Consider the following 24812-nt stretch of genomic DNA (forward strand, 5'->3'; position numbering starts at 1 on the left):
CCATGCTTGTCTGCCTGCTTCCATGTTTCCTGTCTGTTGGTCATGATTCATCCTCTGAAACTGTAAGCCCCCAATAAACTCTTCTATAAGTTGCTTTCACCATGGTGTCTTATTGAAACAATTTTAAAGTAAGAGTGCACTTCACCATCCCAGCCACACGGTGACACAGGAAGACAACAGACACCCATCTGAGCAGTGTTCAGTATAACTCAACAACCCCACTCAATGGGTAAAGCCAGAGTGGGTGAGACACCTCTGTAGACATGAGGGTAGCTAAAAAAGGCACACAGCCAGGTGGCCACAGAATACTGGGTCCCTAAGTGAAGGAAGACAGCCACCTTCAATAAACACATCCAGGAAAGTCCCAGGTAGGGGGAACTGAGCTGAGCTCTGAAAATGAGTGGTCAGCTGAGAAGAGGACTATATGCTGGGACTACTGGGCTAGCCTTGAAGAGGAAAGCCCACCTGGCTAGGTCCACTTGCCAGGAATCTAAATCTTTTCACTTCCAAGGGCCTGGGATGCATCCATTCCCTCACGGGCTTGCAGTACTGGAGGCCTTATCATACAGCTCTGGACCCTGCAGGGCCTGTGGCTCAGTGGCCTTGGTCTGGTGCCTAAGACTACCACATCCTGCTTTTTCCAGTAGACTACTGATAGGAGGACCCACAGACACCAGATGCAGTGCAGGAAAGAAAAGTCTCTGCCCTTCCCCTAGGCTCAGCTCACCCAGACCTGTACATCCTGTCACACCAAACCCTCAGGTGCTACCCAGCAGCAGGGCCAATATAGAAACGCCAACTCTCTGGGTCTTCTTGGCTTTGCACAATGTCTTGATCAGACTCTAGGGTGCTGATGTGGTCCCAATCCGTCATTGAGCCAGAGCTGGAGTTTCCGATTCCCACATTACAGGTGAGGGAACTGAAGCTCAGAGAAGCAGAATCCCCACCCTCATCCCCACCCCCGCTAAGGAAGGAAGCCATCCTACCATCCACAGTCAGCCAGGCAACCAGCCTTCAATCCCAAGGCATCTGCTAAGATAAGCAGTCTTCCCGGGATTCAGAAACTCAGAAATCAACTCAACTCACCTCAGCCCAACTCATGCATTTTACATCTGAATTCATTAACAGCTAATGGATCCTCATGGTTCAAAAGTAAGGAGGAAGGAACAGACAGGCATGTCTAGTAGAAGCTGTCCAGTTCTGGATTAAATGCCCCTTCGGCCAAGTCAACAGTCTCCAGGGCAAAAACTGCCTGGGATTTCAGGGACCAGAATCCAGTTTCTCTGAACCTCATGCCTCAATGCTAGTGTGTTCTCAAGATAAACAGGGACCCTGACTGAAGCCTAAACCAGAAAGGAGGAGAAAACACAGGAGGGGCAAGTCTTACGTGCCAAGCTAGTGGGAAGCATTCACTTCTATTTTGGGGTGCAAGATGGTATGGCAGCAGGCATTGTTCCTCAGTGTCTGCTCTGTTCAAGAGGCAGAGCTTCTCCTAACAGATGGCAGTGGCCTTGGCAGAGGTCCTGGGTGACCTTGGCCTCATGGAGGCTGGTAGCATGGGAGAACCTGTTCTGAGCTGAGGGTAGCAGCATCTTTACAGAGTCCAGTGAGATGTGGAGGGCAGTCCCAGACATAGGCAGACCTTTCCTGGGATCTCCTTACATTCTGCCAACGAGACCACGGTCCTGAGTCTTTAGGGATAGTACCGCCATGATCTGGGCTCTTTTTTGTACGGCCTGTATGAATACCAGGGTTTTCACCTTGAGCTCATCCAAGGTGGGGTTACTGGTGTTCTCAGCCCCTACAGCTGCCTCAGTCCTCACCAGAGTCCCTCTGGCTTTTCCTACCAAAACTTATCTCCAGCCTAGGCCTGTCCCACATGCATCCACAGACAAGGATTGTGAAAGAGAAAGAGAAGGAGATGACATGCTGGCAGGTCACAGGCTGCAAGAGACCTTTAGAATACCCTACACTCACTCAACACACATGTACTGAACCAACTCCAAGGCCCCATGCTTCCCTTTGCAGGAAGCATCCTATGTTCTCTGATGACTCCACTGGTCCAGAGACATCTGCAAACAGAACAGTAACTTCAGGTCCTGTATGTCAGCTGTGAACCTTCACAGAAGAATCAGTTGGAACCTGAGGGACTGAGGTGGTTCAAAGTTGCTGAAGGATGACTGGTAAGACTCAGCACCAGCCTCAAAGCCAGGGATGGCCTTGAAGATGGTAGTCCCAGTAGCAGAAAGGAAATAATCAAAGGTCCCAGAGGAGAGAGGTGTGGCTAATAACAAGACAGCGTGAGGAGTGGCTAGGAGATGAAAAGCCTTAGATATACTCAGAATCAGAGGTGATGCCAGCTGAGGCTCTATCTGTTAGCCCCACAGGCACAAGTCTCAGGCTCAGGCTCATACCCTGGCCTTCCACTATAGTAGATGATCCCTGGGAAGAGTACCCATCCTCTAAGGGACTCTCTGACCTATGGCAGAGGCAAGGACATGTCTGAGGAACACAGACAGAAGGGAGGCAAGGTTATGTACCCCGCAGCTTTGTGCAAGCCTAACCCTGGAATGCTGCAGGACTTCAGTCAGGGCAGCATCTGTCCTGTCCATGGGACTCCTCAGTAATACTCCAGAATTAGTGAAACTTCTGAGGATAGAGATCCTCATTCTAAAATTATCTGAATCTGAGGGGGTCCTTTCCCTTTTGAATTCCCAGTCTTCTCTGTAGATGCCCCAGCATCAGCTTGAGTTTCTCTTGCTCTCCTGCCTGGTCAGGCATGGGAGATGTTAATGCCAGCCACAGTGACCTAGGCTGCCTATGGCTTCAACCTTCAACCTCTTCTTTCTAAAGACTCCAGGAACAGCCCTAGGGCCAGGCAGTCAGCAGTGGGACATTAACACCTCTCCTCTCTTCTGCTCCTCTACAGGAAGGCTCAGTCCAGCTGGGAAGGACTCCTGACTCAAGATGCCAGGAAGGGTTTGAGGTCTGTCTAGAATAACTGATGAATTTTTTTGAGAAACAGACAACCCTTGGCATGGCTTAGATTTGTAGAAATACTAATAGAAAAGATAAATCAGAAAGAAAAGGGTTCTTGTGTATAGGCCCAAGTCAGCAAAGAAGAGGAAGTTACGGCAGTTTGGAGGCAGCATGGGGTCCTAAGCTTTCCTTGTGGCCAACTCCCACACTCCACATAGGGCCCCGGGGTGGGGCAGCAGAGGCAGGCTGCATGTGCCCAAACTGCCCTGGCCCAGCTCCCTTCTAACACTGAGAAAAACCACTGACTTCTCTCAAGTTTACCCTCCCTGACTCACAAATAAACCTTTTCACAAATGTGACTTTCCCCTTTGTTTCCAGTCCCATGGTTTAGGCAGGGCTGCCTAGGTATCCAGTTCTGGGATGGCCGGGTAGCAGTGACAGCCTGTCCAGTGCTTTCTGGCTCTCAGCCTTGGGGTTGTTTGGGACAGCCAGTTTACCCCACGGTTGGTCAGTGGGTTCAAACTTGCTGAGGACCTTCATGGGACAGTTACCAAGGCTCAGGTGCATAGACCAGCCATACAAAAGCCAGGCCTTCAGTCACTAGTGGCATCCATTTGAATCTCTTTTCACTTGAATTGGCCATTTGCAACCCAAAGATTTCTGGTTAATATATCTGTTTCTTTAGCTCAAAAGATACTTATATTTCTTAAGGCCTAGCATGTCCTAAGGCATATCACACTGGGGAGGGACCTAAGGAGATGCTAGAGGATGGCAAGGCAAGGAGACTATTTACAAGTCCTGACAGCCATGCCACTAAGGTAGAACTCAGAAGAAATGGGTTCAGAAAAGTTAAGACCTCTATTTAAGTCACAGTGCCAATAGAAAACAGATTCAAGGTCCTTGAGAGCAGCTTCTTGGAGATATGAGAAGATTCCTACATACTGGATCCCATCTAGTAGTCCTGGGAGCTCTGCCAAGGTGGCCAAATCACTCTTTGACTCTGGAGACAGTCAGGGACTTAAGTTCAACCAAGAGTAAGGGGTTGGAGACACTTGAGGACATTCCTCTTACTGACACTGGATAACAAATGGGGGAAATGCTGACTGTTATCCAGTAGCCACCAAGAGACAGGCTTTGAATGTCAGCAAGCACCATAGCAATTAAAAACGCATCACATCCCTTGTGAGCCACTTCAAACAGATGCCTTTGTGCTGAGGAATGGAGCTGCTGGGGTGAGTAAAAGCATCCTGCAGCCAGACATGCTTCAGCCCTAGCTCAGCTTCAGACTCTTGCCTCTCTGAGGCAGGCTGTGTGAAACATGGGCACTTGCATCCCCCACCTAAATGGATCCCAGGACACAGGACAAAGTGGGGAGCTGGGGCACGGCTGCAGGCATCCAGTGAGCCTTGTTCTACATCCACTCCATGCCGACCTGGCCTTGACTACCCCAGGCCAGTCCCGCTCACCAGCTCTGTCTTGCCTCTCCCTTAGTTTGTGACAAGGCAATTTGCCGAAAGCCAATTCACAGAATAGTCAATTTGTAGAACGCCAAAACCATCAAAAGGCCTTGTTTCTCGTAACCTTTTCGTTTTAGCTGACTGGTTTCCATTTTTGTCTTCAAAATGGCATTTGCGGGAGTGTTCAGTTTGTCTCTGTCCCCGCCGCCTGCTGTGGCAGCAGCAGGCAGGGGAGAGCGTGGGGACTGTACCATTACTAACATATGTGGCTCCGGGCAGAGGGAGAGCAGGCATGGCTGACAGCCAGGCAGACTCACAGGCCCAGGGGAGAGGGGAACCTTCTTGAGAGAAACCCTCAGGTTGGGCTGGGCCCTGATTCTGGGAAGGACCCAGGGACAGTGGGCCAGGCCCTGTTCAAGTATCTGGCTGATGGTCAGGCCTACTAGCTCCAGAGGGGCTTGTACTATTGCTTCTAAAAGCTGGGACTGGTCCCAGGACTCCCAGGACTGCTAGTAGGTTTGAGCCTTGGAAAGGAGGATAAAGGGATCTCAGCTGACAGGGAAGAAGACAGCAAAAGAGGATAACCACAGGGTACTTTAGAGAACAGAGACTAAGAGGTGGCCAGCCTCTGTCCCACAGTCACCAGGGTCTGAGCCAACAGATCCTTTATCTGAGTCTCAATTTAAAAACAAAGATATATTTTACTCTTACTCACTTGTGTCTGTTTTAGTAAGGGCTTCTATCCCTGTGATAAACACCATGACCAAAAGGAACTTCTATGTTATAGTTTATTATCAAAGAAAGTGAGGGCAGGACCTGGAGGTAGGAGTTGATGCTGAGGCCATGGAGGAGTGCTGCTAACTGGCTTGCCCCTCATGGCTTGCTCAGCCTGCTCTTAATACAACCCAGGACCAACTGCCTAGGGGTGGCATTTCCCACAATGGGCTGAGCCTTCCCACATCACCAATTAAGAAAATGGACCACATGCTAATCTGGTAATTACATTTTCTCAATTTTAGTTTCTTCTTTCCAAATGACCATCTTAGCTTGTGTCAAGTTGACATAAAAACCAGGCAGCACAGTGTCTGTGTGACTGAACGCCATGTGGGTGCAGGTACCCACAGAGGACAGAAAAGAGCTAGAGTTTCAGGTAGTTGCAGGCACTCTTAACTGCTGAGCCATCTCTCCAGTCCCCAGAGACTCAAATTTTTAAAGGTTGAATTTGTTGGGGCTTGTGTGCAGCTTGGTATTATATCACACACTTAGACCATTCCCAGCACCAACCTCTCCAAACAACAACAAAACAAAAACCAGATAAATCAAATGTGTGATTCTGAGATAATTTTAGACTCATCTGCAGTTATAAGAAAATAATATTGAGAGTTCCTGACAACACTGTAGTCATTTTTCCAAACAGTAACACCTCAGAACTCCATAGGGCACCAGTTCCTTAGTCTTGCTCATCCCTTGAATAGAGTGTACATGTGATAGAAAGGCATAGGACTAATCACCACACACACACACACACACACACACACACACACACACACACACACACACCAAGACTTCACCTCCAGGAGTACCTGGAAACAAATTCCTCATCCCAGAGACTGGGGGAGGTTCTCTAGCCTAGGCCTCCATGGGACATGTGGCTCCCAAACATCACCCTACAGATGTCCAGCCTGCCTACGTTCTTGCCTACCCAGGCCTCTGTGCTCTCCAGAGCTGTTGTACTTCTTGCTATCCTGGAGCAAAGAGAGGAGACAATGAGTGTCAGAAGACAGAGGAGTCATGTGGAGTGCATGCACTGAGCCCGGCAGGAAAGGGCAGCCAGAGAGACTACAGGACCAGGCTGCACCTAGCAGGAGTGATTTCTCTATTGTAGTTTAGGCCCCATTCTGGGCTTTCAAGACCTTTCACAGCCTGGCCTTGTTCTGTAACAGCCACAAAGTCAATTATCAGGAAGGATGGGAGAAGTAGAAGTAGGCAGGTGTGGGATCACGAATGGTTGTCCCTCAGTACTCATAAGGATTGGCTTGCAGATCCTTCAGATACCTGGTCCTGGACTCTCCATTCTTCTGCCTCAACATCTTGAGTGCTGGGATCACCACTACATTCAGTACCCCAGATATTTTAAACCACCTCTGGGTAACACATATATCAAGTTCAGGGCAGATGCTATGGAAGAGTGAATGGTGACACTGTGCTGTTTGGGGAACAATGGTATGGAAAGGCCATATGTGAAGAGCAACCCAATCGCAGATGAGACCACACAGGGCCACACACTCAAGGCAAGCAACATCAAAGAGCCAGGTGTGCAGGGATAAAAGACCTGTGGAGCAGAGGAGGCCACAGCACCATTTCTACACATCCACAAATTCCTGTGAGTTCAGTGAAGTCCTTGGCACAGAGCCAAGCAAATCTGAGTTTTGCTCTTTGGAACTTTCTGGAAATGACCCCCCCCCAACACATTCATATAAACCACCAAATTTTTATTTATGGTTGCTGGATCCAAGACTATGAACTCAGACTGAACATAATAACTTCATCACTGCGAAAACTCCTGCCTCTACGTCCCTTTGTCTATCCCAAACTACACTGCCCACTTCTGTTCTGAAAGGAAGTGCAGACACAATAAGGCTTGTCCACACCCACACCACACCAAACCCATAGCCTGCTCCACATGGACACTGCAGACAGGGCAAGACCTGGTGTTGAGATAACAGTCATTTGCCAAGCAGAGGCCACTTGTAGCCAATTCATCCCACAGGCACCTGCTGAGGCAACTTTGTTCCCAGGAAAGCCACTGCCCTTGGGGACATAATGCCCTGGGTGGTGACAGCTGTTGGCAGAGCTCCCAACATATCACAGTCTGATCTTCCCTTACTTCGAGAGCAGTCACATTCCTAGAAAACTCAATGTATAGCCAAGTCACACAAAACACATTTGGACATCTATCATGTTCGATGTAGGCAGGGGGTTGACGTCTTACTCGAGCTGGCCTCAACTCAGTGACAACTCCACCTGAATTCAATCCCCCAAACCAGAAAGAGGTGGAAGGAGAGAATCAACTCCATAAAGTTTTCCTCTTGATCTCCACTTATGTGTCATGGCATGTGCCTTCCTGCCACACGTACGATAATAAATTAAAGAAGGCATGTATAAACAAAGGAATGAATGAATGAATGAATGAATGAATGAATGAATGAATGAATATTAAATCCTGTGTTGAATAGAACTGATCTGGACAAAGATCTATCAAAAGTGATGGTAAAGGCATGACATGCAGGTACTTCTTAGGGGCACCTGACCAGTGTCCTGCCACCTCTTGGAACCTTCCTCTCTTGAATCCCACCTTCTAAACACCTGCTGCCTCCAAACCCCAGTCCCAAAGACAGAGAGATGAGGACTGGTGTGAGGATGCAGGGTCTAGGGTTAGACGGACTCCTGGCCAGGAACCTGAGCAAGTCACTTCCCCGAAGTATGAGCCAACTACAGACTCAACATGGCAGAGGTATGGGGCTGAATAAGAGTAGAAGCCTGAAGTCCTCTGAGAGCAAGCTAAGCTAGTATTATGAGGTAGGGCAGGACCCCATGAGCAGGGTGCCTCATCCTGAGAAACATGGGGTCACTGCAAACTGCAAGGAAGAATGCCTAGCTGCTCTCAGCCTAGCCTAAAGACCAGATGCTCCTGACTCCAGCAGCTTCCCCAACTGCCCATTCTAGCCAAGGGGCAAGTCAGGTTCCTGCTCCTCTACTCTCCTACATCCTCAGGCCCACCCTCCATGGCTCTCCTCAGTCTATACTGGGCTGGGACGGTGGGAACCAGCCCACAGGGTCCTATCCATGCTGCTAGATCATCTCTCTCTTTCCCTCACACTCAGCCAGTGTTTGCCATTTTGGCAAAACCTTTCAGTGCCATAACAGGTTATAGTTTGGCACTGGAGTGAAGACTCCCCAGGTTCACCCCTGCTTAAGTGCTGCCTGGGATAAGTCTGTACAATGCAAGTAAGAATAGCCCTAGGGTGAAGGGTATGGTTAAAAGAGCTGAGGGCCATGACATTTGCATATTTGGAGGCTCCTGCTCTCTTTGTGTAGTAAATGCCAGTCCCAGTCCTCAGGGTTCAGCCAACTGTGGAGACCACTCTCTGTGTTGGGGCTGATGTTGTTCACATGTGCCTCTCCTGAAGCCTGCCAGTGCATGCTCTGTAATAAACAGCTCTGTAGTCCCGCTTAGGACAGTGCCTGGCACTGCCCAGGACTTAATCATGTATCCTGAGTTCATGCAATGTACCTGGCATTTTTCTAGGTGTGGGAGGTCCCTGAGGCTCACATGCCATCAGAAGTCTGTCAGGTATAGCTGATATTCTAGTAGTAAGACACACTGACCACCCAACAAGCTGAACATAGTGGCAGGGTAGATGGAAGCCCAGCAGGAAAGTCAGAGAATGGCAGGGTGGGAGGTCTGCAGCTTTAGCCCTGCTTGGCTGCTCAGAGAGAAAAGGAAAGGAAGAGGAGCCAGAAAGTTCCAGGCAGTAAACAAATGAGCCAGTTAGTGGGGTAGATGGGTGGACCACAGACATGGAAAGAGGCAGCCAGCACCTTGCTCTGCAAATCCTTACAGCCCCACTGCCTAAGCTGGAGCTAGAGGACTGCTGAGCCAAGAGTCCTCCTCAGCCATCACTTGAGGATGGCAAAGGTGCTGCTTTGATCAGTCAGGATGGGGTACCTTCCTCACAGCACTACTAAGCTGACTAAGCTGTCAGTTGCAGCTTGATCAAGGATTGTAGGCCTTGTGATTTCTCCACTCAGTTACTATATGTGTTGTTTTCATCGTTATCTTTATCCCATCACCAGGGCACCTCCATAGCAGACTGAGGACCCACCTCTCTCAGTGATACATTTAACTTTCCAAGTGACTCACAGTAGAACACCCAGGGGGCCAAAGGAATGATCTGAGGAAAGGTGGGGAGACCAGGGTATACAGTGTGCCTATTTGGGGAGTACCACTAGGCCAAGAGACACCTTGATATGGTGACACATGGCTGCTCAGGTCTGGGATGGAGCATATGGGGGGGAGGACAGAATTGCTAAAGACACAGCAGCAAATAGCTGCAGGAGCCTAGTCGATCGAGTTCCTTCCTCTCTGTACCTCAGCTTCATGCTCTGTATAAAGGGATTGATCATACTATATTTGCAGCAGTCGAGGGAGGCAGAACCAAGCCACAGGATATGAGAAAACACATGACTAGCCAAGACTGCTCTGAGCTGACAGCCATCAGCCCCCTTCCACTCGGCTGACCTGGAGAATCAGAAGTCTGGAACAGTAGTTACTGAGAAATCCCTTGGCTGGGCTGGGCCCTGCCCTGGTCAAGTGAACTATAATAGAGAACAAACATAGGCTGCTGACTGCTAGTAGGTAAATCAGTGAGGCCTGGTTGGCTCCAAACCCTCTGCAAGGGCAGTGGCCATAGCTGTCTTCCAGCCCTCCCCAGCCAATCTGATTGTGATGGTTGATACCAACAGAATATGGGGGTGGGGGAGGGTGTATAGGGATAGCTCAGCCTACAGAGCCCCAAGAGTTAAGAGTAGAGAGACCTTCAAGGAAGGGAGGTGGGGGACACTGATACCCAGATAGGTGCTGCCAACAGGGCTGCCTAAGGCTGTGTTCAGATGTAAGTCCCTGGCCCTCAACGGGTTGAATGAATCTTGGAAGCATAATGGACTGTAAGCAGTGCTCCTGGCAAGACGTTTTCCATGAAAAGTCCAACATCTAGGCCAGTGCACGCCAAGTTTCCAGAGGTGATTTGTCCAGTCTACGTTTCCCCATTTCAAAATGGGGGCAGGGGTTGTCTTCATTCCTGTCCAGGCAAAATCTTTCAGAAGGTGTTCCCTAGCTTTGGAAACAGGCCCGGGGCCCAGCTGCTCTCTGTGAGAACTGTCACACTTCATGTTAATGACATCTTCCATCCACAGCAACTTGCAGTGGCCCCTGCAAGTTGTCAGGTTTTTTTTTGTTTTTTTTTTTTGTTTTGTTTTTTTTTGACACTAAAGGCTCCTTCCTGTGCCATTGAAGGAGTGGCAGGAGGAAGGAGGCTGCTCCCAGGTTAGTACCTTTCCCAAAGGTGAGATGAAGTTCCATGCTAGGAAAAGCGTTACTATTTCTGGTCTTGCCACGGAGAGCAAGGACCCTGTGTGGTTCCCTCATACACCAAAGAACTCACAAGCTTTTCCACAGAAAATGCAGAACCAGAGCCTCCTGCAGGGGCCTACCCGCCCTGCCTGCCAATGCAGCTACAGGCAATGTTTACTTCAGGCTCATTAGCATGGGAACCGCCCCTCTCAGGAGGGGAGGAGGCAAGGCCTCAGGAGGGCTCAGAGGGCCCTTGATGGGTCTTGGGGGCCTCTTGGAGTTCAAAGCCAGTTTGAAGAGAGTTTGAATTTCCCAGATGACCTCCTACAAACTGTTGCAAGCCCCCTCTCCTAGTCCTGGTGGCCGATCCCAATTCAAGAACGCCATGCCTTGCTTTCAAACCTCGAAAGGTCCAAGATTACCAAACTGTCTCTATCAGCTTCCGAGCACTGAGCAGGTACTACTAGGGCAGACAGAGACCAGACCCAAATCTCATTCAATTTCCAGGGCCTAGAGTGTCCACACAGGGCAAAGGTTGCTCTTCCCAGAACAGCACCAGCAGAGCCCCCAGAGAGCCTAGAAGGAACCCGGCATTTGAATCCCACTGCCCCCTGGGAAGCCTGGCTTCACTAAGCACAGTTTTGCTTCCATAAATACCCAGTCTCGTGATGTCACCACCCTAAGCCCGACTTTCACCACCTCCGCTGCTGGCATCAGGCCCAGCAGACGGGTGCTCTGTACCAGCACATTACACCTGTGCTTGACAGCTGGACACTGCTGCCACCTTCACCTGTCTACAGAGAAGGCCATCTCCAGCCACTATCTCAGCCTGCTGCTGGCCTTCTACCTGGCTTGGGTACAAGCCATGGGCTTGCTGAGTATCAAAGCTTTCCCTAAACAGGTCTGTCAGGGGCACTGCCAAAAGCCTAGACCCCAGCCATGAGTCTGGGACCCTCATTTGTGGATATGGATTAGGAGGAGGATGCCTGCTTCAATAGGGGACTTTCACAGCTCAAGACTTGCTGACTAAGATTCTTTTCCCCCTCATCATCATCAATAACACTGCCTTTGCCGCAGGGGACAAACATTGGACAAAAGCTTGCTCCCCTGGAAGCCACCTGCAGAGCAGCTACCCCACCCCCACCAAGCCCCTCACTTCAACATGAGTAAGTGGTCCTTTCTGCCTCAGGCTTCAGGATAAACTTGTCTTGCATACTTACAAATAGCGTCTTCGGCAAGCCATCCTGCCCAAGTCTGATTTCCTTCTCTCTCCTGCCTGGGCTGAGGAGGCTCAAGGTGGATCAGAGGAGGAACAGGATGCTCAAGCGAGGTGGAAAGGAAGAAAATGAAAGCCAAGGGCAGTCACTTTCCCAGGACTGGCAGGTTCATCTAGAAATGCTGGATATAATGTGGCAGGGGGCTCCAAACAGGTCCTCCTACGCAGGGTTTACACTGTGCCCAGAAGCCTGGGAAGACGTCGAGTCACCATGGTCGCCAGGTTGGGCGGGGGCGTCTGCCTCGCTGCTACCTGGGACTTCCTTGGGAATTTTCCCTCCCGCACATCCGGGGTGGCAGTGCGCTGGGATGAGGAGGGGAGGGCTGGAGGAGGGGGGGTGTCTGTGCCGGTTTGCTCTCGCAGCATCCGGAGGAGGGACAGGAGTGCAGGAGCGCCCCCCTCCTTCCAGGAGCAACGTAGTGCGGCCTCGCTGGACCAATCGCCAAAGTGCTCGTTGCCATGGCAACTGCAGCATCAAACAGGGCCGCCCTGCGGGTGCGGCTACAAAACCAAGAGCCCTGGCGCTGAGACCAACGAGGTGGCTCCTTCTGGCCCTCACTGGAAACCTGGAAATCCGTTGCTAAAATGCACTCGCAGCCTGAAGAATGTAATGATGGCATCGCTTTCCAGGGCAGCTTTTCCGTCCCTGGCATGGAAACATAGGAGCCACTAAACTAAGAACTCAGGAGATCTTGTGCCCTGGAGTTAGGGGCCATGAGACTTCAGCAAGCAGAGTGTCTCCTGGGAATCTCAGATGTGCTACTATAAAATGGGATCATGACAGCTGTGTAACTGGTTCAGGAGGGCTGACCATATACAGTAACTGCATAGCAAATGACATAGCTTGGACCACTGCTGCCAGTCATAACCTGGGCTGGGGCCAGTCTGTTCTAGCTTTAGTGCCTCCCCTCCCTGGCTTCCCCCTCCTCCCCCCAGCACTCCCAGTGTGCCTGCAGAGCATCTGCCTTCATCAAGGATACATTCTAGGGGGTGGGAGGTGGGGACAAGGAGAAAACATAAAAGTCAGAACTCGGAATTGTGCCTGGCAATCAGATCAGGGTTCAACCAAGCAGAAGAGAGAAGGGGGAGGCAGGAGCCATCTTCTTGAGGTGGGGGCAGGGAAAAGGTGGCCTCTCCATGAGGCTTCACCCGAGGACTGCGATGGCAGAAGCTTTCTGAGCAAAGAGCTTGTGCTAAGGGAGGCTCCACTCTTGAGTTCTTGTTCTTTTATTACAGAGAAAATGGATCTCAGAGGCAATGAAAAACTTATGGAAAGTTACACAGCAAAGAGGGACAGAGGCCAGATGAGGAGGACTTCATTCTTCTGGAGGAGTGTCCTTGTATGCAACATAGAAGCTGCTGAAGCAGCTGGGCAGCCAAATGCAGGGGGCTCTAGAAATGGCCAGTCTTCCCATGAGAGCCCCCCACCCCATGAATGCTGTCCTAGGAATAATTCAGATTTATGTAGGCTTAGCACATGGTAAACTGGCCCACTCTCTCTCCTTGATTGAGTTGCACTGTGTTTTATCAAGATCAGGATACCACCACAGCATCAGAAGAGGTTCTTCTTTTTGGGGGGGGTCCTATTGTTTTCAAAGCTGAGACCATATCAGAAAGGTGTGTCATTAACCACAACTGCTCATAAAGGCATCCTGGTGGGGGAGTGGTTTCTAACACCCCACCCGTGTGCTTGTGCTCAAGAGGTACCCTTTCAAACTTCTTAAAGAGGAGCTGCTTTTCCCACTCTCATATCACAGACGAGTCAACTGAAGCTGTGGTTGAGAACTGTCTACCCTGTGTGCACTCTGCTCTAAAGCCCCCATCCTGGGCTGCTTCTTGTCCTCCCTTTGGACCCATGACATCCATTGTATACCTGTACCTTTTCTGGCTGCTCTTCCAGAGAGGCACACACATCTAGATCCTGCTGTATTTTAGAGTGAGTGATAAAGACCTCCATACTCAGAAACAGCTGCCAAGGCTTTCAGGCTTTGACAAAGCATTGAGTGCAGCACACAGTTGTTCTCACACCTGATGTTCTTTGCCTGGCACCAGTCAGGTCTGGTCAGATAAAGGAAACGCCATAAAGTTGACATTCCAGCTGGTCTCTTAACTTGTGATCCCAGAAGTTCCTGAGTTCCAGGAAGCAACAGAAAGTGCAGGAGCTTGCTATCACTGAGTGAGAGTCAGTGCTTGGCCCAACTTTGAAGATGTGAAGCTCAAGGGCACACAGGTTTCAGAGTCACAGAAATGGTGTGGCAGACTGCACCTGTCTACTTCAACTGTGACCAGATGCCTGAGGTGGGAGTGAGTGGCAGTCAGCTTTGCATGACTGCCTGCCCCTGGGTAGGATTGTAAGACAGGACCACCCAACAATCTCCATGTTCAGGCTGAGGCTGACATAGAGCACTTCATAGCCAGTCTCTGGACCCATGTCCCCATCTCATCTCTGCAGTCTAGGAGAAGCAGTCGCTTCCAGGGCTGGTTCCAGAAATTTCCTATCTAGGACTTTGCCTCATAGACTGGAAAATTCCAACCTGCAGGCTGACAGGGATATTCAGGCAGAGTGCCTTTGTCTTCCAACCTGTGGCCATCTGTCCCCAGGCAGGAGCATAACAACATTTGGGAAGAGGGAGAGAAGGCTGCTGGCATATGACAAGGACATATGCCAGTCTCCATCTTTCCAGGCAGGCAGCCATGCATCTCAGCACTGGACATTCTTCACAGGGACAGCAGCCCATCCTTCTTTTAGGTGGACACAGGACTAACTGTGGAGCTCTAGAGTCTATACACTTTTACCTGTACCAGTCCCCCAAGCACACACACTTCACACCCCGGCACTGTATTTTTCTTTTTCTGAAGCTTTACATTTTCAGTAAGTAAAATGCAAAGTGCAAAAATAACATGATCATCTTTTCTTTTTGGGACAGGGTCTGTGTAACATTGGCTGGCCTGGATTTTACTGTGTCGACCAGGCTGGCTTGGAATTCATAGAGATCTGGTTGCCTCTGCCTCTTGGAATGCTGGGATGAAAGGTGTGCTGCACCAGCCCCATCAAGAATGCCTATTCATAAAGTAAGAAGAGCCTTCTTCCCCGCAACCCCGCATCTTACTTCTCCTGCTCATCTCTGCAGTGGAAATGGTTCTCATCTGTCTGGAGTGCAGCCTTCCGGCACTTTTCCTACGCATTCATGCACATATGCATGCGTGCAGGAAATAGAAAGTACTGCATGGATCCGGAAAATGATAATGTGCTATGACATTAAAAAAATTTAAAAATCCCAGAAGACATAAAGATGAACGCTGTGAACCCTAAAGCATCAGCTGCCTGTAATGAAAAACCTCACTTGATAAACATGCCGGAAGCCTTGGAGGTCACGTCTCTGTAGCATCCTCTCTCACTCAGTTCTCAGGCTCCCAAAACTGCTTGAATGATCTGTAGGGAACCTTTCCTCCTCAGCTGTCCTCATGCAGGCATCCTGAGCAGTGTAAGCTACGGTGAGTATTTGGAGCTGTACTTAAGTGGCCTCACACTGTGTGTCCTTTCCTGCAGCAAACACTCAGGTCAGCATCACTTTGGAAGGCTGAATCACAGACTCTGCAGAGCGTAGGCTTTTTCATGCTGCAGTTGCACGTCACATGCCTCCCAAATCCTAGTTGTGGCCAGTGTTCCAGATACAGAAGACCTTGTAGGGCAGGCTGGGATGGGGATTCCATTGTCTACAGCTCCTCCCCTCAAATGCAAGGTGGCTGATAAAGGAATGGCTCCTAAGCAATTATCTTTGGAAATGTGTGTGGACTTCTAGAATCTCAGCAAACACTCCTTTCTGCAGCACACCAGATATCACTGGGTGCCCCATTCCCTGACTTGGGGGAGAAGATCCGAATCCCACCCCAAGATAGCTAAAAAATGACCTTAGGGCATGCTTGGGAAGGAATGAACATCTGGGACCACAAGGGCTGGCACCAGTCCCTCCTTGCCAGGCATGCCTCAGTGTCCCAGGCTGGCTATGGCACAACAAGTTTGCCAAGGCTAGTGATGGTACTTCCAAGGCACACCTGAAGAAGTTACACTGGGTAGCCATGATTAGGGAGAAAAACATATTGATCAATGTTACCCTGTACTGGATGCTGCAGCCTCCAGAGGGAATAACTGAGCATGCCCAGAGCTGGCCTGAAGGGCCTAGTCTGGGAGGTAGGTTGAATGGGAACAAGACAGGGGTGTTGAACTTAGAGACCCTGAGCTAGGAGTGCAGAGGGATCTAGGACCAAACCTGATACAGTGATTCTAGGGTTTTCCAACTCACACTCCTCCCCGCCCCCAGAAGCCCCACCTCTCATTAGGCAGTGAGTCCAGTGGTCAAGTCTTAGAGAAACGTCAGCTGAGGACTTTGGGTTGGGAAGTTCTCAAACTTGAGCTAGGCCGTGCCCCTCACTTCACTGTGAGGCAGTGACTTCAAGCTCTGTTCATGGCTCAGAAGCCCCACTTCCAGAACTAAATTTGTCTGAGGATTTTCTAATTTCTTTTTCTAAACAGAGTTTCCTGTAATCAAGGTTGACCTTTAACACAGTGGAGATGTGGATAACCTTGATCTTCCTGCCTCTACATCCCTGGTGCTTGGCTTACAGGTGCGCACAACTATACTTGCTTTATGAGGTGCTGAGGGGTCAAACTCAGGGCTTCCTGTGTGCTTTTTCCAATTATAAACAATGCACCTCATGCATCAGCCAGTCCCCTCCACTGACAGACATCCACATAAACATTGCCATGGAATAACCTTGATCACTATGGTCTCACACAGCCTGTGAGACCTAGTACAGATCTTGGAAGCTCACTGGTAAGAGGGTGCCAGGCAGGGTGGATGCCTGCCCTGCTCTGTACTCCCAGCTCAGGGTCTCAGAATTAAGCACTCAGCAACACGTCTTCTTGTTCCTATTCACCTCACTTCTCACAAGGGCCCCTCAGGCCAGCTCTGGGCACGCTCATGTATACCCGCTAGAGACTGCAGCGTCCAGTACAGGAAGAACCTTGACCAACATGATTTTCTCCCCAACCAGGGTTACCCAGTGGTACTTGGGCTCATAGGACAGGGCAGATCTACATGTAAATTAGGCAAATCAGAGAACTCACAGAGCACTGGATTATGTAAAAGGGACCAGTGGGCCAGGTCCCCAGGCCACAGGTGGCCCTACCATAATCCCCATGAATTTGCCATGCTCACCTTCCTTCATATGTATAGGACACTGGCTGACCCAGGCTTGCTCTGAGACCTAACTAAACAGGGAGGCAGAGGTGAGAAAGGCTACACTCCTGCTGGGAGATGAGGACCACTTTGGCTCCTCAGCTCTTTCCACAGCCCTGTCTTAAAGGAACTGTGCAAGGCCCTTAATTGTTTTGTAGGGGGGAAGGGGGAGCTGGGGTGATTGTCTGTTCCAGTGGTGGGCAGGGGTGATGAAGGTACTCACTCACTACTACTTCCCTGTATGGTGAAGTCCACACAGTCACCACAGCTCACACAGTATCTGACTGCTAGGACCTTCATTCTGGAGAGAGCATAAGCCCTGAGTATGGTGTGGGATAAGGAGAGAAAGAAGAGATAGTTTGGAGTAGAGAGTGAGTGAGTAGGACAAGTAGGAGACGAGGCAATACAGGCTCTTATGGGCTTCTGAGTGACAGCAGCATCACATACCTTTACACAACACAGTGCAGGTCTATGGTAAGAGGAAGGAAGACCCCCTCCTTTCAGCAATGATGGGCAAGTGCTAGAGGAGGGACAAGGAGGATTCCAGAGAGTCATGAGGGCCTTGATGGAACCTTGGCTCTAGGAACGTGGGAGACAGAGTTAGGTCCAATTGGAGAAATGAACCTTGGCAGGAAAGGGGCAAAAGGGAAGGCATCCCGGCCCCAGCTGTGGTGCTCCTGCCCTCTAGTGCTGATGCCCAGCAAACGGCCCATGCTTCCAGCCCCACCACAACTTCTCCCAGGGACCTGCCATCTGTTCTCTTCTGCCAGGGTGACTCTGACCAATTCTCTATAGAATGTGAGGTAACACTAGAACATTCTCAGTGAAAACTAACAAGCAAAATTACAAAAAGCTAACCAGCAACGCAGACAACAGCAAAGTGGGCTCCTAGATGTTACCATAAACACCACCACAGGACTCTGGTACGGGGTCCTCCTTGGGGCACTCTCAGCAATGGATACCAGGAAAAAAGCAAGTTAGCATGGTGTGTGTTCAGTCTGAACAGAACAACGCCACAAAAATTCTGGTTGAAGAAATTTGCATGCCACAGGGAAATGTTGCTATCTCTCGGCTGGGATTCCTGGTCAACTGGATGCCCTCTTCAAATGTTCTACAATCTAGGTGTAGCTCCATGGTAGAGCACTTGATTAGCATAGGCTGGGCCCTGCTTAGAATCTCAGCTCACCCACAAATAAATAATAATAATAATAACAATAACAACCACAATGCCAACTTTCTGTGGTGAGAACCACAAGAAAAATGCATCATTACAAAAACCTTCAGCCATCTAGCAATTACTAAGACTGCCAATGAGCTGTCTTAGTAAGAAGAAGGTGGGGACCCATAGAGGTTCAGAGTGGTCTGTGGGGATTGAAACTGACTTAGAAAATCGGTCCTGTTCCTTCTCACAGAGGGTTGTAGAAAGCAAATGAGTGGAGCTAGAGAGATGGCTCGGTGATCAGGAGCACTTGGTGCTCTTACAGAAACAGGAGTTCAGATCCCAGCACCCATGTTAAGTAGTTCACAACTCCATGAGAGACAACACCCTCTTCTGGCCTCTGAGGGCACTGCACTTGTGCATATACCACACATAGACACAAATAAAACTAAAAATATTTAAAAATGAAAATCAGATGAGTGAACATGTACAGTGGGCCAATGAGAGCAGAGTGCACTATGATAAATGTTCGACAGTGTCCTTGGGCATATGCAACGAGGTAGGTGAAGGCAGGGCAAGGGGTGCAGCCTGTGCACTATACAATTGCATGGAACAGCTATTAGCTGCTGATGGAAACAATGTCCCAGAGCTGTGTAGACTGCACAATCTTTTTCACAAAGAATATGTGTAACAGAATGATAGGCAGTGGGCATGGTGCCAGAATCTTGTAGCCTTTGGTAACCTGGCAGGCCACTGGCTGCTCTGCCTGAGGCACGGATGCTACCTCCTTCCCAAACCCTGGGTCTGCAGAGCCATGAGCCTACAACCTCCTACAGAGGTGGTCCCCAGGTCCTTAGCCAGGCCCCCAAATCCTTTAGACCCCTGCTTCCCACTGTGTTCTTTCTCCCGGGATATTCAGGCATCCGCCATGCCAGGAGACCCCCCCCCATGTCCTGTCAACCAGTGAACTCTATAGAGGTCTCAGACAAGGACCCCAAACTCACATATGCACCACACCCACTAGCATTTGGACACACCAGGAAGGCTGAATGGAGCCCAGGTGCAGAGCAGCAGCACTGCCCTGACCATATCCCCTAGGGTATGTTCCTTGCAGAGAAATCTAGTCGTTATGTTGAAAGATAACTCATTTGTGCCCCCTGGCTGACTTGAACTTTCTCTGTTCGAGGGCTGCAGTGATCACTAGATACTCTGGCCTAACCACAACCCCCTTCATTTAATTTCTGCCATCTCCAAAGCTGTCCATCACTATTTATCATTTGAGTCTCGGGCTCACTCAACATGGGTCCAGCAAGGTCCTCCTCCCACCCCATCCCCTGTAGCCCCTCACCATCTCTCTCTGTAGCCCCACCCACAGGCCCACTGTCATTCTCAGAGGGTATCACCTTGGGTTGAAGGGGGCTGGAAAACCATGTCTGAATTCACTGATTGGCTCCAAAGCTTGTGTCCAGCACACAGTTGTTCCTCACTGAATAGATGAACAAACACATGGATTCTATGACCCAAGTTGGAGTGAGGCCTGGGGCCCTGCTCTCTTACTCAAGTGTGTGGGCTCTTGTAGGCTCTGCATTCCTGGACTCATCCAGACTGGACATATTCCCTAAAGACACTATATATGTGCAGAACAAGCCAGATTCCCGTCTTTACCTTAACCCACACAGCAGAACTAGATACTGTAAGATATTTACAGCCCATCCAGACCTACCAGAGATGTTGTGGAACGTGGATGTCATTTAACATGGATACCCACGTTGTGTTCAGATGTGGAGCTTGAGTGGGCCAGCTTTTGGTGTACAAAGGTGTCTGCTTCAGATACCAAGGGATGAATATTCTCGGTCTTATGTTTCTACCATGGGCTCACCTATCCCCTCTCTTCCCTCCTTCCTTCCTGGCTTCCTACCCTTCCAGACAAAAAGCTTTGCAGCTACTGCAGAAGCAAGTCAGAACTGAGGAGGGTCCTGGAAGCCCATAGCAAAGCTGAGTTGCTACAGTTGAGTCATTCCTGCTGGGCTACAGCCTGGCCCCATGGCCTCTTGGACTGCCCTGCCCTGCTCTGCTCCACTTCATACGTAGACCCCTGTCCTCTCCTGTAATCCAGGTGCTATAGATATATCCAGAACAGAGGTGAAGACAAGCAGAGGGTAACTCCTGAGAGTCACATGTTCTGTGGAGGACCTAGACTTTGTCACTCCCCTGGGGGCATCCTTTGGAGTTCAACTTCACCGTGGAAGATGAGCAGGAAGGGGTGGCTTAGGTGGCTGAGAGTAGGCAGGACTAGGGGGGATCCTGACTGGGCCATCCTAAAGCAGGAGGGTTATTTTTGAGTTTCCTGGGTCTTGAGGCTCAGAGGCAAGGCAGAGTTCATGATAAGTGCTGCTCTAGGGTTAAACTATTCTGTACTATGCCTGGTCAGAAGAAACAGCTTGGAAGGGAGTAAAGGGGAAGACAGACCTGTCTAGAGCTAAGGGAAACAATGAAGACTGAGCAGTTGCAGAAGGAGACTTAGAGGCTGTCAGGTCTCAGAAAAGCTCTGAGTGTTATACACAGATATACCAGCAGAGGGTAGTGTTTGGCTGCCTCAATATCAGGGAAAGTAAGAAACCCCATATGGCTGGTCCCACAGCAGTGAGACTTGGAGTGGGGTGGGGGCTTGCGGGGGAATGCTGGGTTTCTCCTCAGGCCTGCAGTCAGCTTCTGCCATGCTCAGGCTACTTTGCTGGCCCCTCTCAGATAACTTCAACGCCTTCTGCTACTTCCGGCTGCAGAGCCTCAGTGGGGCCTGTTATCCAGGCATGGGTCATAGAGCATGTAACAGGAAGACAATAGGTCTTCAGGTTGTCCCATTTCAGCCTGGTCTACTTCTCTAGACTCACATCCCAATGTTGGGTCTGCTACTTTGCCACAGACACACTGGCATCCTTCTGTCCTCAAAGCAGAGGACTTTATCAAGCTTCAGGGCCTTTGTTTAACCTGTCTTATGCCCATGGTGTCATTTCCCTTCCCCAAAACTATCATCTCAAATGTCACCTTCTCAAATAGGCCTGCTGAGCACCTTGGAGTTCCAGCTTCCAGTCCTCTGTGTCCCAAATGCTTGGTGTCATCTCAATCTCTGGGATTATTGTAGCAAACCCCACATAATAAAAGGGCCTGTGGTCCCTAGGTGGGTACTCAGAACCTCTGTCCTCACATCTACTAAGACTGTCCAGGCTTAAGGACAGAGAGGACTGGAGGCTTCCATTCCTGTCTGCCCATAGGCATTCAGTGGGTCCTTGGAGCTGGAAAGCCTACTTTCCATATGAATAAGGCAAAACCAAAACCAAACAAAGAAAGCTGCCAGCCAGCTTTTCCTTGGGCTTCCTCCTGGACAGACCTTATCCTAGAGCCCATGGATGAATGGAGACCCAGGAAGGCAGGGCCCATTGATGATGTGATTTTTGCCCTTTGCCCTACAGGAGGCTTCTTCATCCAGTAAGCAGTGTGTAGCAAGTGGCCGATAGCACAAGGAAGCACTGACACCTAGTGGTTCTGATATGGGCACTGAGGACTATGTAGACAGGATCCATGACTGCATCCTCTGCTTATGTCCAGGCTCCAGCTGTGGTTGGATCCTCTGCAGGCAAACTTCCAGGTCCCTGATGCTTGGAATTCTTGCCATATCCAATTCAAGGACTCAGGTGGACCACCCTCTTGGTCTTAGCTCCCCCACTGCAGGCCCAAGATGTACATGAGATCTAGCTCTGCTGGCTAAAGCCTCCATGCCTTCTGGACTGAGTGATTGCCTGGCCAATGAGAAGCAGCCCAGACAGAATCTTCTGGGTACTAGGCTTCAGAAGTGTGAATGTGGAAGACAGGGGCCACCTTGTCATTAAGCTACAGACTTCCTGAGAATGATGACAGGGAAGCAAGGGAGCCTGGGACTCAGATTGTGCTAACTCTGATGTTATCTTATACCCCATCAGCTAAACCTGAAGACTCAGGGACTGGACCATTTGCTCCTCTGACAATACCTCCAATCAAGGCTGGAATCCCAGATGGTGCAAACTGTGGTATCATCTTATATCTCATCAGCAAAGCTTGACTCATGGGCTGGACCATTTGCTCCCTGGACAATATGTCCAGTGGACTTGGACTTGGACCAAGATTCTCCCTGACACATGCAGGACCACAGCCTAGAAGAGCTACCTCACAGATCTACCACTGCTTGGTGAGCTCACTGCTGAGCCAAAGGGCTTGCTAGATACAGGAACAGGAGCTGGGCCTCTTGCATCCTGTTTCTACCTAAACATGAGCATCGTGGTTCAAGATCATATCTGGCTCAGCTTCTCTCATGACCCATCTTGTGACAAGCTAATGCTGGGCACTTCCAATGGATGGCCCAGCAAAGACAACTCCATTATTGCCCCACAGCACAGATGCAGAAACAAAGCCAAGTGGTTAGGGGACTGGCTACTTGCATGGCCAGGAAGAGAGCCATGGGGTCAGACTCAGGTTGACTGAATACCTACCTCAACTGTAAACTCCCGGGCCTTCTTCAGGATCCCTGTTCAGCTTTGTGACCTTCAGAGAGCACTGGACTTTTCTGGATCTAAACTGGGACTCTAGGGTAGCAGGAAATTGGAATTCAGCATCTATCAGGCTTCTCAGTATCACTTATCAATCCTGGGCTAAGCACAGCATGTTTTTGAGGGCTGGTAGTGCTCATTACCAAGTGGCAATGTAGGTGTGTGGTTAGTTTGATCCCAGCACAGGATCTGGGGCCAACCTCCTCCGAATATTCTCCCTCTCTCTCTACTTCATTCATAGCTCATGCAGCCTGACAGCTATACCCCACAGGTCAGACCTGGTCACTTGTGTACCTACTCCCTGGAGGTGACCCTAGCACAGCCTCATCCTTGTTCTTCCTGCAGCCCTTTGGTGCCTGAGTACTGTACATATTTGGTCCCAATCACCATGGGATCTTCAGAGGATTTGTGAGTACCCTCTTGGACCTATCTGGACTTCCTGAGCCAGAACCTTTGAAACCAGCCTGGCCCTCCTGGAATGCATCTCTGCCAAGCTACATTAGAAATGTGCTGACTTCTGGCTACCACAGCACCAGGAGAGAAAGATGGAGTGGAGGACATTCCTAAATGTTCCCTGCTTGATGCACCAAGAACCATCTCTAGCCACAACCCCTTCCTGCTGGGTGCTCATCACTGCCTCACCCCTCTCCACAGACACCTGGGGCTTTTTCCATTGCCTTCCCCTTGGGTAGGCCTGGCAGGACACTGAGGATGCAATCACCAGCCTTTTAGGAACGGGGCCTATGGAAAAGAGCCGGGATGTCCTCCCATGGAGGATGCTGAGCGAGACTCACACTAGCAATTTGCAGCACAGGCAGATGTGGAGACAATGGGAGTCTGATTGGCAGGGTGGGAGGGGCTGCAGCTGTGCTTGGAGGAGCTGGGAAGGTGGGGTGTCTGCAGGCCCAAAGGAAAAGTGCTGAGCCAGCAGCATGGAGGAAGGCTGGAGGGGAGGCCAGAGTAAGGCCATGCTCTACACTGCATTTCCACCAATAGGAGGCTCATGAAGGGGCAAAGCCAGCTCTCAGAGACCCTCAGTTAGATAGTTCCCACCCTGGCATCCACTTCCATAGACCTGCCTCATGGACCATTTCTGCGATGTCAGTTATCATGAGGCAAAGCAATGGGCAAAAATGCCTGAAGCATCCCTGACTCAGTGGGACTCCCAAGTGTGGGCTCAGCCTGCTGTCACTGTGTTTCCTTCCCATTTGTGCTGACATCTATTGAGCAGCAAGTGTGTACCAACCTCCTGAGAGTGGGCTCAGCCTCCAGCTCCTGTTTCCTTCCCACTCATGCAGACACTTATTGAGTACCAAGGGTGTACCACTGTCTGACACCTGGGCAGTGGGAGACACAGAAATGGACCACACCCAGGACATCACCCCTTGGGAGTTTGTCTATATGTGGGAAACAGTGGTTTCTAAATGACCTCAAAGCAAGGGCAAGTGAGGGAGCCCTACTAATCCATGGGGTTACCTTCTCCGTTACTTAGTCATTCAAGAGAACTAGTCAATATCATACTAGGTGACTGGCATAGACACTCCCACTAGGGATTCAGTCTAGCAAGAATCAAGCCTGAAGGCAGGATGCTGACTTATCATTGGGAAGGCACTGCTGGGGACGTGCTATGGGAGGTGGGTTTTTAAAGGAGCATAAGAGTTTTCTCAGAAAGAAAGCATATTCCTAAAGGAAACAACCCGTGCAAAGGCACAGCCACCTCAAGGTATAGATGCTTGACAAGACTGTCCCAGCAAGAAGGAGCTGCTTCTATCTTAGCCCCACCATCTCCTGAACAGGCACTGGGCTTTTGTGTCCAACAGCTAGATTTCCCTAACAGAACTCCTTGCCCTCCCCTAACTCATGCCAGACAATGTCCTGGGCTGCCCTTTATCTCCTAGACCATGGAAGGGCACACTGGTTGCTGGCTCATAGAGAATATTGTAAAGCCAGGGCAAGGAAATTCACTGCTTACAGTTCGTAGGGAGCAG

General features: G+C 50.1%; 1 protein-coding gene across 6 annotated transcripts in view; it reads right to left on the reverse strand.

Annotated features, from left to right (window-relative positions):
* The window catches only part of Iqsec1 (IQ motif and Sec7 domain 1), a 329946-nt gene that overhangs the window by 140224 nt on the left and 164910 nt on the right, over positions 1-24812 (reverse strand). For 2 of the 6 annotated variants that reach the window (XM_021191777.2, XM_029535250.1), the window contains exon 1: positions 11790-12171. The exons of 3 other annotated variants lie outside the window; for them this stretch is intronic. In XM_021191777.2, coding sequence (XP_021047436.1) covers positions 11790-11812 — 23 coding nt within the window. In that variant the 5' untranslated portion in view covers positions 11813-12171. Of the gene's footprint in view, positions 1-11789; positions 12172-24812 lie in introns of those variants that run through there. One more of the 6 variants, XM_029535254.1, reaches the window with a different exon arrangement.

Source organism: Mus pahari, chromosome 2, assembly GCF_900095145.1.
Source record: "Mus pahari chromosome 2, PAHARI_EIJ_v1.1, whole genome shotgun sequence".
Taxonomy (NCBI): domain Eukaryota; kingdom Metazoa; phylum Chordata; class Mammalia; order Rodentia; family Muridae; genus Mus; species Mus pahari.